Source organism: Kogia breviceps, chromosome 6 (genome assembly GCF_026419965.1).
Source record: "Kogia breviceps isolate mKogBre1 chromosome 6, mKogBre1 haplotype 1, whole genome shotgun sequence".
NCBI classification, from domain to species: Eukaryota; Metazoa; Chordata; class Mammalia; order Artiodactyla; family Physeteridae; genus Kogia; species Kogia breviceps.
The window spans coordinates 13,741,169-13,754,262 of NC_081315.1; the positions used below are offsets into that span (position 1 = coordinate 13,741,169).

The 13,094-nt window shown below is 38.4% G+C and overlaps 1 protein-coding gene across 1 annotated transcript in view; it reads left to right on the forward strand.

Annotated features, from left to right (window-relative positions):
* Window positions 1-11,684, forward strand: part of LOC131758452 (PDZ and LIM domain protein 5-like) — an 83,222-nt gene extending 71,538 nt beyond the window's left edge. Inside the window, exons 8-11 of the mRNA XM_067036984.1 lie at window positions 761-941; window positions 3,830-3,950; window positions 6,398-6,513; window positions 7,937-11,684. Of these exons, the coding sequence (XP_066893085.1) occupies window positions 761-941; window positions 3,830-3,950; window positions 6,398-6,513; window positions 7,937-8,026 (508 nt within the window). The 3' untranslated portion in view covers window positions 8,027-11,684. The remainder of the gene's footprint in view (window positions 1-760; window positions 942-3,829; window positions 3,951-6,397; window positions 6,514-7,936) is intronic.
* The last annotated feature ends 1,410 nt before the right edge of the window (window positions 11,685-13,094 follow it).

Below are 13,094 nucleotides of genomic sequence, written 5' to 3' on the forward strand. Positions count from 1 at the left end.
AAGCTTCATAATGGATTCCTGTCAAGCAAACCAAACTCATCTTATCAGTTCATGGCTATATAGTATTTAATGGAAAGAAATCACTTTACAGACATTTCTTACCTCGATACAAATGTACATTAAAAATCTGTCATGTTTGAATTAAATAAAACCTTTCTAAGTAGCTTCTAACCATCTCTAATACCCAGTTTATAATTTCTGTAGTCATTTGGGAGGGGAGGATTTGGTATGTTTAACAAAGTTGAGAAGTAAGTATAAGAAACAATGTATGGGGAAGAGAAATTGACTAGAATGTTTTTTCCAGTAATAATTGTTACTGTTTTTAAGAGCTGACATTACCAAATTGAGATTTTTTTTTTCCTTCTGTTTATTTTATGGATGTTTCAATCTCTCATTTCTGCCTAGCCTATATATTTTTTTCCTGGTTACTTCATTTCCTATCACAGTTAATATTCTCATTCTCGGTTGTAATCATGACGCACTCACTCATTGCAGTCAAAAAACCTAACTACCAAGTCCCTCGAATACAGAAAACCAGTGGGCAGAGATGGCCTTTCTTGAAGGAATCCCTTCCTGCTTACTCCTAACTCTCTCCTGTCCTTTTCATGTCAATGCACAGAGTTTCTATAAATTTCCAGCACCCTTGAGAAGGAGAATTGAGAAAGTATTTAATTGTTTGGACATTGCATACAAGAGGTCCTCTTCAGGCTAACTAGAAACCTTTATTCCTAAGCCAACTTGATCTCTTTTCTTTTGGCAGGGGACCATTCCTAGTGGCGCTGGGGAAATCTTGGCACCCAGAAGAATTTAACTGTGCTCACTGCAAAAATACGATGGCCTACACTGGATTTGTAGAGGAGCAGGGAGCCCTGTACTGTGAGCTCTGCTATGAGAAACTCTTTGCTCCTGAATGTGGCCGATGCCAAAGGAAGATCCTCGGAGTAAGTACAGGAAACCTTTTCACTCTGAGTGAGTTTTAAAGCAGAACAACTTTGGGGTATGAAACCCTCCTGTCATTTTTACTTTCTGTTTTCTTCTTGCTTGACCCCCTCTCTGCTTTCATCACTATTTATTTTTGTAAAACAAAACTAAATAGACCTCTGTAGAAGTATATCAGACTCATGGGGTTAAGTTGTCTTTGGTTTTGTCTTACTGAGTGCTGGCTTGTCTGGTGAAAGTCTAGCCACTGTGGGGAAAAAATAATTTACTGTGGGTGTGCTACCTCAACAGGACCCTGTTTGCTCAGGAATGAAGAGGTCGTGCAGGACCACACACATCTGAGTTCTCAGAATTGACACCTTCACTGTTTTAAATTAAATTCCCTCGCTTTTATAAGAGCCGCACTTCCCCATTTATCAGGGTTCAAGCTCAGGGCACAGATCTCATGAAATATATAAAACATGAGGCTTATAAATGATATGTTTTTCTTGAATGCATATAATGTTTAAAAATATAACCTCAGTTTTATGAGAGTATACCTGTGATAGAAAAATAATCAAGCCACACCTTTTTTTTTTAACAAAAAGGGAGTAATTTAGGATTCAGATACGTAATAAATAATGATGAATTAATGAATTTCCTACTCTGGAATACCCAATTTGCAGTTGTGAAGTAAAGGTAAGGAATTTCCTGTGGGTGAGCAGGAGTTGAAACTTTACTTTAGAAGCAGCCAAGGTGCCTGGACTCATATGAAACTCATACAACTCATGCAGAATTTGGAAATTACATTGCTGAGTTCTAATATTCTCAATGTGAAAATGCAATAATGAAACTGTAATTCATACCAATTGAGAGAAAAGCTAGTATGAATTACTGAGCAGCCTTAATTTTGGAATACATCTTTAAATGGGTCTAAAACTTTGAAGATACTTTAAAAGTATAAATATACTACTGGAATATTTCTATATTATAAATTTGTACAATATGTGAAGAGGAAAAGAGGAGAATGATTCAGGCTGTACCTTTTCAAATGACAAATAATTAATAAGTAGAATACATTAATACTGTTTTAGTATATAAATGTATTCCGTGAGTTCTAGAATGATTAATAAAGTCAAGTAAGAGTCTTAGCACCAAATGAGGTTCTAGGAAATGGAAATCTTAAACTCATTGCTTCAGACATGGGCCAGAACTTCACTAAAAGGACAGATTTTCTGGCTTGTGTTTTAGTTGTTTGGTAACCTATTAAAGAAGGGATAGTTGGGCTTCCCTGGTGGCGCAGTGGTTGAGAGTCCGCCTGCCGATGCAGGAGACACGGGTTCGTGCCCCGGTCCGGGAGGATCCCACATGCCGCGGAGCAACTAAGCCCGTGAGCCATGGCCGCTGAGCCTGCGCGTCCGGAGCCTGTGCTCCGCAATGGGAGGGGCCACAACAGTGAGAGGCCCGCGTACCGCAAAAAAAAAAAAAAAAAAAAAAAAAAGAAGGGATAGTAATCTGTCTCAAGGATAGAAAGTTGAATAGCTACTAGAAGCCTTGGGAAATGATTTGGTTGAATGTCCACTTGTACATGTTCATGGTGATCTCTTTGGATATTAATACCTGCCATTTCTTCCCATAGCCCTTCAGTAGTGAAATACGGCATTTTCTATGGCCAATAACTTATCCATATCATTTTCTTTTTTTTTTTTTGTCTTTTATTTTGACAATATTTTTTATTAGAAAAAATAGTTCACTCTACAACAATTAGAAAATACAAAACATGTAAAGAATAAAATTAAAATGATCTATATATTTACCAGTCCCAGATAGTTCCTATTAACCTTAGGATGTGTTTTCTTCCAGTTTGCTCCTTATGGAGTAATTTATTTACAAAATTGTAACCATACTTTATGTATAGCATCCTCCTTTTTGTGATAAATGTTGTAAATTCCTATAATGTTAACTATTCTTCAGAAATGATTTTTTTTTTTTTTTTTTTTTTTTTTTTTGCGGTACGCGGGCCTCTCACCGCTGTGGCCTCTCCCGTTGCGGAGCAGAGGCTCCGGACGCGCAGGCGCAGCGGCCATGGCTCACGGGCCCAGCCGCTCCGCGGCACGTGGGATCCTCCCGGACCGGGGCACGAACCCGCGTCTCGTGCATCGGCAGGCGGACTCTCAACCACTGCGCCACCAGGGAAGCCCCAGAAATGATTTTTAATGACTCCATCTCGTTCTGTCAATTCAAAGAAACAATTCCTTGCAAACCCAACTCCCCAGAACTTCTTTTACTAATTAAAATCTGGCCCAAGTCTTTGATACTTGGTATATGTAACCATAGGACTGTTGTTGACTAGAATCCATGCTTTATGGTTCAAATTTTAGACACTCATGTGAATGTGTGCTTAGTACAGCCATAGCTGATTTCCAAGATCGTGAACATGTGTTAAACATGATTGGGTTACACTGATTAAGTTGCTGCTTCTATCGTGTGACACAGTATAGGCTTGTTTTAGTTTTTAAGTGTTTTGCCATTCCTCCATGACATTTTCAAGATAATACTGTGAAATCTTTACAAGTTCCTGACACCCTTTCAAGGAAAGTAGAATGTAGTGTAGCAAAAAAACACTTATGAAATGCTTACTTGGATTCACCACATTTCTAATATTTAAATAACACTAATCATTCTTTAAGTAAGTTTATTGATGTGTATTTGTGAAAATGCATATTTTATATGATGCATCAGTTTAGAAGATTTGTGAGTCTGTCCTTAAATATCTCTAGTTCATTAGATAAAAAGCTTAGGCAAAGACAAAGCATGTGTGTCTACTTTGGGTCAGTTTAAAGGGACTGTATTGGTACAGCTAGTAGAATAATCATCACCTTTCTTTACATCCATTTCCTTTCTATAACAGGAAGTCATCAATGCTTTGAAACAAACTTGGCATGTTTCCTGTTTTGTGTGTGTGGCCTGTGGAAAACCTATTCGTAATAATGTCTTTCACTTGGAGGACGGTGAGCCCTACTGTGAGACTGGTAAGATCCCAGAGCCAAGAGTTTCTTAAGTTTTGAATGAAGACAAAACATTATCCCTTATAGTGCTATAAAGCTGAACGGAAATATTGGGCAAAATAGTTTTGCCGGATGTTCTAGGAGCGCTTAATGTTACTTTAAATGTATAGCAAAAAAAACTATGTAAGATTTGTATGTGACTTGGTCAAAACATATTCCCAGCTTCATTAAGAGGAATGACCATGTAAGCAATTTAGAAAACTATTATTCTTGAATCCCGAGTAAGTTCTGGATATAAATGTTACCAAATCGTGTAGCTTAAAGCCACCCCTTACACTCCACTGGTGAACTTTCAGTGGTTATAAAAATGAGAAATATTCAACTTTTGAATATAGTAGTGATAGGCTCTTGAAGACCACTGCTTTGACAACAAATTGGAAATCCTTTGTTACGTGTACTGAATGGGAGGGTAAATGTGGTTTGGACTGCGCCCTTGGTTAAGATTATTTTTTAAAAAAACAGGCTCTAAAGACCAGTCTACGACATTTGTCCTGTTACCTAAACCGTGAACACGTCCCTTTCCTTCCCAAAGACTATAAGTGAGCTTTCTTAGCACTTCTTTATTAATATTTTCCTTACTTAGATATTACTACTCCACATACATGTTTCAAAAAGTAAAATATTCTTCCTTTATTATGCGTCCGCTCGGAACCCCTGCATTGCCACTGTGGGGTTTTATTGCTATTCTACCTTGCAATTCCAAGGGTGGTGCTGGACAAAGGGAACAGTCCATAGCAGTCAAGTTAAAGAAGCAGTCAGCTTCTAACTTGAGGCTGCTCAGCATGACTTGACCCTTCTTTGCCCCATCTAAGTAGTACATTCTAACAGTTCTACCCCCAGTGGATATGGAATTCATTCATTTCTCTCACCTCTACTGTCCCCACTAAATCCAGTTCACCCCCCGCTCTTTGGCTGGGCATTAAAATTGCCAGCCAAAACGGTTTATCTTCTTCGCCCCCTACCCTCAGGTAGCTCCGGTACTACTTGTGTGACTGTGAATCAGCTTGTGCTTGACGCCCTTACGGCTTCCGCTAGAGTGAAAGCTCTGCTTGTCCCCGGGGCCAGCTTTGCCCACCGCACCTCCTGCACCTGCTCTTCCGCCGCTGGATTCTAGCCGTACCCGGCCCCTCGGTTGTTTCTGAACCTGCCGGATACTTCCGGCCTCAGGGCCCTCGTACTGGCTATTTCTTCTGACTGGAACGTCCTTCCCCAGCTTTTCTGAGTGATTTCTGTCCCCCTTTTTTTTCAAGTCACAGCACAACTCTTTTCTCCGCAGGGAAGCCTTTCCTAAGCCCCCTCTAGAGTGTAGTGTTATACGCTTCCCCCAGTTATTCTTTATCGCATCACCCTTTTCTTTCCTTTATGGTCTTTATCACGATCTGCAGTTGTTTATTATCATTTATCTTTAAAATATAATAAATGACGACATCCTGCTCCCCGCGAGACTGTCAGCCCCGCGAGGGGAACGGCCCCTGTGCCCGCACCCAGCGCCTCGAACAGCGCCTGGCGCGCCGCGGGGCTCCGTGGGTGTGCGCCGAGCGGCCCGCGCTCGGGTGCGGAGAGGGTCGCTGGAAAGGTGACTCGCGCCGTGGGTCTCCTGCAGCCCGGGTGGCATTGCCAGTGTCCCGAGTCACAGAGTGAACCCTGAGTGAACACGCCGAGTAAGAGCAGCTGCAGAAAAGAAAAGAAAATGGCCAGTGAGTTCTAATCTAGTGATAACACGGAGACACCTCGTCAAAACTGCTTTCTTCAGAAGGAAGATATTAATATCTTATGACTCTAATCTGCGTCCAGTAAGAGGTGTTCTCTGGCTAAGGCTTTTCAGCATGAAGTCAGAAAATGGAAAAGAAAATACGGCGGAAGAAATAGTGGCTAATGTTGTTGTGATACAGTTCAGCCAGAAACTCAGTCACAGCATTTATTCATGGAGGTTTCCTGTGACTTGTTTTTCTTCCTTACCAAGTCAGATGTGCTATGACATTTGCTCAGATCAGGTATTTCTTCTTCATTTATGTTCAATAGTCTTATTGTTACTAGTTACTGGAAGTTCTCTTATATTTTATTGAAACAATCATGTCTATTGATAACGTATCAGAGAACAGTGTTCTTCTTCACGCATATTTGGGCATTCAAGAAGTTGGACAGAGCTGAGGAGTATTATATGGAAAAATATAACAGAGGATGTTAAGTTGCGTATATAACGTTTACCAAGGGAACCTGAAATATACGACGTGTGTATCTCAAGCCGAATTTTATGCCATCTGAAAATTTTTCAGTTGCTAGTAACTTTATCTTCATCATCTCATTTAATTCCCATTTTGTTGCTCTTTTCTAAAAGCTTTGTCATTATTATCATTCTAAAGCTTTGTCATGTTTAAATTGTGTCTACCCCTACCCCTGCCCCAATACAGATTATTATGCCCTCTTTGGCACTATATGCCATGGATGTGAGTTTCCCATAGAAGCTGGTGACATGTTCCTGGAAGCTCTGGCCTACACCTGGCACGACACTTGCTTTGTATGCTCAGTAAGTGAACTCTTGTTTCCGAATTGAAGGAGCGTGGTACGGCCGTATGGCCGGTTCTAGCCTAAGCACTAAATGGAAATAACAGTTTTCATATCTTTCAGTACTTCAAACCCAGAAGTAATTTTACAGTGATTTCGAAAATTGTTTATTAAATTTTCCGGTACTTTTTGGAATTGTTTGGCACAGAATATGATGTTTACCCCTTTAGAGAAAATCCTATTTTTGATACATTTTTGTTTATAAGGAGAAGCTATATATTTCTTAAAACAATAAGAGCCCTTTACTTTTTAAAAACTATGTTTTATTCGAGTGTTTTTAGTAATTTATGAAAACATAGGTACTTCTTAAAATAGAAGTAAACTGTTACAAAAATCTATTACTGACTTAACACTGGAAGTAAACTGTATGTTGATCCATTTCCTTCCTTCATAATAGTCTATGAATGTTCTTTTCTTTTTGAGACTGTAATCAACTTGTAGTAATATATTTACCTCTTTCATTTGATATTTTTGGTCTTATTTTTAATGATGAGCATAGATTCAGAGATCAACGTGAACCTAAGATATATATTTTTTAAATTTAGAAGTAAATATCTAATAAAGTACTCAGTTCAGATGTTTCTTTAAATTATATTTAATATCTCGAATAGCTTTTAATACCCATTGTAGGAAGGGGCGAAAGGCTTGTTAATTGAAGTCAAATAATTTCCTCGAACGTTACCAGTGAACCCTGTCTTGTTTACCTCATCCATCTCTTAGACTGCGTAAAACCTATAAAAAGCCACAACTTTTAGCAGATTTGCCTCCTGCTATTCGCTGGTAGATCTGCTCAGGAGCATTAAAATTAACAAAGACAGTAGGAAAAAGAAGAAGACATAAGTGTGAATGGTTCACTGACGACATAATATTCCAGCAGCCAGATGTTGACTGGGGTTTTCATTTTAAGTAAAAAAGAAATGAATTAAAAAGAACTGTCAGGTATTCTGTGACTGTATGTTTAGGGGCTTGGGAATGGGTGGCAAAGCAACTGTGCTGGGTTTTTGGGTTTGTTTCTCTGAATGCTTCGTTTCTCCACAACAGGAGGCAGATTTAAAACATTGACTAGAATCTGAGAAGACAAATTATATTTAATGTGACCTATAGATGTGTTAATTTTTTCACGAGGGCCAAGTAGTCATTGCCAATAGACAAAAATAATGATCAGTGAGTTTAAATAAATTAGAATGCATTCCAGGAAAAAGTCATTCTTCATTGCTCTTGAAAGATTCCATGGAATATAATAGTAATCGTGAAATGTGAGGGGGTCTAACACAACCAACTAAAGTGCTTTGTCATGTTATCCATTGGGTAAAAAAACCATTTGCTCCTTGTTAGGCGTACTTGGTAAAATAATGATATTCTCTCAAATAATGCTTCTTTTTCAGGTATGTTGTGAAAGTTTGGAAGGTCAGACCTTTTTCTCCAAGAAGGACAAGCCACTTTGCAAGAAACATGCTCACTCTGTGAATTTTTGAAAGTCAACAGTCCAGGGGAAGAGAAGAAATTCGAAGAGAAAGAGGAGAATTTAAATCACCGATTAATTTTTAGATTTAATATTTATATGGAATTTTGAAAAATAATAGTGGCCCTGAAGGGATAAATTCCAAGCTTTGAAAATCAAGTCTGTGAGGAAATATCTGGCTTCATAAAGTAAAGAGACAGTTTGGTGTTTATTATTACCTCTTTTCCTGCATTTTCTGCCCATAAAATAACTTTTATAAAAGCCAGTTTCCTGGTTGACTGTTAAGTTCATCTTAGAATAAATCAGTGAAGAATTAAATTTTAGAATAAAACCCTTCAACCTCTATGCTGAAATAATTATACCTTCTTTCCTTACTAGGTAGTTGTGAGTAAATCTATAAAAGGCAATAAAAATGCCTTACACTTAATTAATAAGTGAAACATTGTGTTTTTTTAAAAAATAGTGTTTATCTTTAAAACAGTAAATAGGAGTTTAAACAGAATTTTATCAGTAGTAGGTGTCAGGGTTTTTTAAACTATACTTTTTTTTTTTTTTTTGTCTTTACAGTTGATCATTCCAGTAGGAAAGGCCAATGAGATTTTGATCAAAATGTGTCATGCCCAAAAGAGATGTTATCTTTTTCTCCGATCCCCTCCACCCCAAAAAAGCTACCATATAGCTTATGAACTTTAAATTTTTGCCTTTTATTAAAATATGACCATTTCTGTCCATTGTGTATGTTTCACCACCTGTATTAGTCAAACTATTTTTTTTTTCCCTTCCCCATGCTGAGGTAAAGAGCTTGTTGAATAACTTTGGGCTCTGAAAGTTTTCTGTCTTTAAAGAGAATAAATAGAAAAGGATGCAGTTGGGAATTGTGGTAAATCAGAGGATTCGATCAGAAAATTTTTTGAATTCCCCCTTTTTGGACAATGAATCAATTAGATCAGTTTCAGAACTATACTACTGACTGATGAAGGTTTGAAATTTCTCTTTGCAGAATAATTGTTTTTCTTTAGTTCTACATTGGAAAAATAAAAGATTGGCTTGGGGATGTGATAAAAATTTAGATTTTTTTTTTTCTTTTGGTAGCTCTTTCTCAATAAATGAACCACTTCCAAATGTAATCATGAAGTTCGGAATTCACAGAGGTTTGATAGTGTAGAGAGGAACGTGATTAATTATTCAGACCAGACTTTCTTTGTTTTTTTTTGTTTTTTTTTTTTTTGTTTTTTTTTTTTTGCGGTACGCGGGCCTCTCACTGCTGTGGCCTCTCCCGTTGCGGAGCACAGGCTCCGGACGCGCAGGCGCAGCGGCCACGGCTCACGGGCCCAGCCGCTCCGCGGCACGTGGGATCCTCCCGGACGGGGGCACGAACCCGTGTCTCCTGCATCGGCAGGCGGATTCTCAACCACTGCGCCACCAGGGAAGCCCTGTTTTTTTCATTTTAGGGAAAAAATTATGTAGCTACCACAGGAAGACAGAGAAGCAATTGCGGTAAAATTGTGGATCCTATTGATATTTGAGAAAAGAGATTATGGCATTTGATAGTTGTTGTTTTTTTCTTTGTTACCAAAATGGACAAAAGCCCACGGTCACACTGAGTTATCATTTCAGTTTGTTTGTGCTTTTACAGTTGAGACCGAGCCGCAAGCCCTGCCTGACCCATCAGTCACTTGCGACTTCATTGTGTGCATGTTTGTTAGAGGGGTTTTAGGCTATAATATTTGTTTAACCTCCCTAAGAACTTTTCAAGGTATCTGTCCTGAAAGCTGCTAATTTATCGTCTAGCAGACTTGACATGCAGATAATAATTAACTGGGGATAAAAGAATGAGAAGGGTGACACAAAGTAGCCAACGAAATGGTTCACCAATAGCAACCCCAGACTACCTCGTCACCCTGCATCTGTAGGGAGGCAGGAAGTTTTTTGCTGTTTCTTTTCTAAAAGCTGGAGCGGAATTGTGCGTTTTTTCCCATCGCTGCTGAAACCACCTGTAGAAGACATGCGGGCTGTGTGCATTGCCCCATTATCTTAGTGTCAGTCCTTTGCTTTACACAACATGAAGTAAGTTGGTGGTTTTGTCTTGGTGTGGTAGAGATTTGTGCTTGTTACTTAGTTTTGCCTTTACCGATTCTATGCCAAGATAGTATTTGATAAGTCAGTGGCATTTGGAATGGCATTTGGCTATTTCCTTCAAAGAATTTTATGTGCCCTGGATTTCTTATAAAGTTATCTCACGTTAAGCACTTCGTTTTTATTACACTTTTCTTTCTGCATATTATTCATGGAGCGTAACGTCGCATTTCTCTAAATTTTATCCCTAAAAGGATAACGTCGCCCCCTAACTTAACATTTTGTCTTTGTGCTTTTGTCCTTCTCTGCTGTGGCGAAGCCTTCTTCTGTCTGTTCCTAAAACGGCTAATCCTGTGAAATAAATATTAATGATAACCCAGAAGAATCTCTGTATTTTACAGTGGGGAATGCCATATTTAATACACCAGCATTAATCTTTTAATAACCGGCAGAGAGCACTTTAATCTTCTGGTGAGCTCCCTGAATATTTATTTTTCTGATTATAAATATACCATGTCAGTAGCATTTTTTAAATTATTACCTCTTTATTGTAGAGCATTACTTTTAGTCTCTCCAGCTGTATATTTTGGAATGTTGTGCTTAGGATAATACAGATGAAGATCACAGTCCATGACTCTGAAGCATCCCCTGCTTGAATTCCCCAGTTTCCAGACGTTAGTGACCGGTTCAAATGTACCGCATTTCTACAGGGACGGAATGTTGCTCACTGAAGTAGCAGCCTAAAAATAATGCCCTCTGCATCTGCTTTTAGCTTTCGTATTTCCTGTTAATTCAGATTACAGTTAGAGTCTAAAACTAAAACCTGACCACCTGGTCACTGTATGAAGACAAGTAGAAATAAGAGTTTAATCTCCAAAATATTAGTTCAGCGTTATGTTTAAAAATGATCTATAACAAAAAGGCATTCGTGGTACCATTTTCAAGGACCACTTTTGTAGGAAATAATTCCTCTTCCCTGTTCCAGTGTAAATCTAGAGTTATATTAACATTTTTGTGATATTTGGAGTTTAGTCATTCCTACTGAAAGGAGAAGCTTTTCAGACATAAGGGAAGGGAAGACACACTGAATAATTTTACACAAATTTAATGTGGCTTCATTTTGTCTCCCATCAACCCCAAATGTTTTAAGGTTTGGGGTTTGGATTTTCAACGTGTCATTTGCCTTATGTGTTAAGCTCTATCTTCTGTTTCTTTACATTTTTCAATTTGTATGTGTCTGTGCTGTTTTGCTTTTGGATACACTTTCTAATTAAAAACCACATGAGAAATATAATCAGTATAGTAATACCTTAATGTGCGCACATTCAGTAAATAAATGGCTGCAGGGATGTAGACAGGCTTTCCTGGTTTTTCTTTTTGGGTGGCAAGTGGTTTCCATTAAGTCATGGGGAAAAAAATCGTGTTCACAGAATAGGCTGAGATGTGTTAATTCTCAGGAGAATTCCTCTTTTATGGTATTTGCCTATCAAAATGTCCCAGAAACAATATGTTTGAAAATACTGTCACTTTTATTCTATTTTAATCCATATTTATGCTCTGCATGTGGCATGTGCACAATAAATGGTTGTGAATAGATAAGTAAGCTCTAATTGTCTTTCTTTTAAAAATATTTATTGCTGAAATCATTTATTGGAGTAACCTGTCCTATCAAGCATTATATCGTATCATATATCATATTCAAACAACATCAGTTGTCATCTACATTTTCATGTCTTTCATTGACCAGGGTACGTTACTTCATTTTTAACTCATCCTGATCTCATTAGCTAACTTTTCTGTAACTAGGTAGGCTCACCTATTCCTTGTTTGTTCATTGCTTTCAGATTTTTTTTTCCAACTGTGTAAATTTGAGAGGAATGTTTCTGTTGCAGGCTGTATATTGGAATGAAAGACAAATTCAAGTGTATTTGCTCACAGTATATGAAACTCCAGAAGCCGAACTTATAAGAACATCAAGCCTGCATCTACATTTTAATAGCTGCTGTTTGGTTTCTATCGATCACGTCATTGCACATTAAAATGCACCGACAAAATAAGAGATCTGTCGTTCCTTCGTTAAGAAACAGTAATCCAGTACAAGATTGATAGGCTTAAGACTCAACAGCGTGTGTTCACAATAAATCCCCATTCAGTGCTCAAACCAGAACAAGCCTCCCTGTCATTCAATGTTTTCTGGTCAAAATGTCCCCCATGTAAGATTATCAAAGGTTTTCTTACAGAACTACATATAAAATCTTTTTTGCCGTTAAAAGCTTAATTTAGGTTGGCGGTTTCCGTTTCTGAGCCCTCTCAGACAAGATCTTGGTTATATCAGAAACACATAGGACCTGATGTATTATTAGCAGGCCTGGTGTTAATTAGGGAGAATTACCAGGAATAGTTTGCTTTGTGGGAATTTATTACAGAACCACCCTTGAGTGATGGCAGACTGGGAGTTGCTGAGAGAGAGCAGCGCCTACTCATAACCACTGATTTCCACAGAGGAGTTTTCATCCCAGGTGTGGGAGCCACCCAGAGAAAGGGGTTCCTTTGCAGTATTTAAAATTTTAAAGAGGAAAGGGTCTAGGACACATGGCTACCCAACAGAAATCTCAGACTGATACGGTTTTGTGTTGTACTTATGAATGAGCGCATTTAACTCAGGAAACACCAAGTCCAGAAGTTTGTGAAAGAATCCTTCCCTCCAAAAGTCAATGTAGCGTGTATGTTTATCATACTAAGCAGATATGGATAGTATTTGGTGGCAAGTGTCTGATCCCCTCAACTGTTCATGTTATGAAGAATAGATTGTGGTATTATATTACTGAACTTTTAGGTCCTTGATTTAGAAGCTGAGTGAGTAGGTAGCAAGATTGCATCAGTGATTAATAGGAAGGGTGTGGCTTCCACACCTTAAACACAGAGCTGGGGAAAAGCAAGGTGTTTAGAGATTGGCATTCATGGCAAAACACTGGAGGAGCCCTATTAAATGAAAGTTTGCCAAG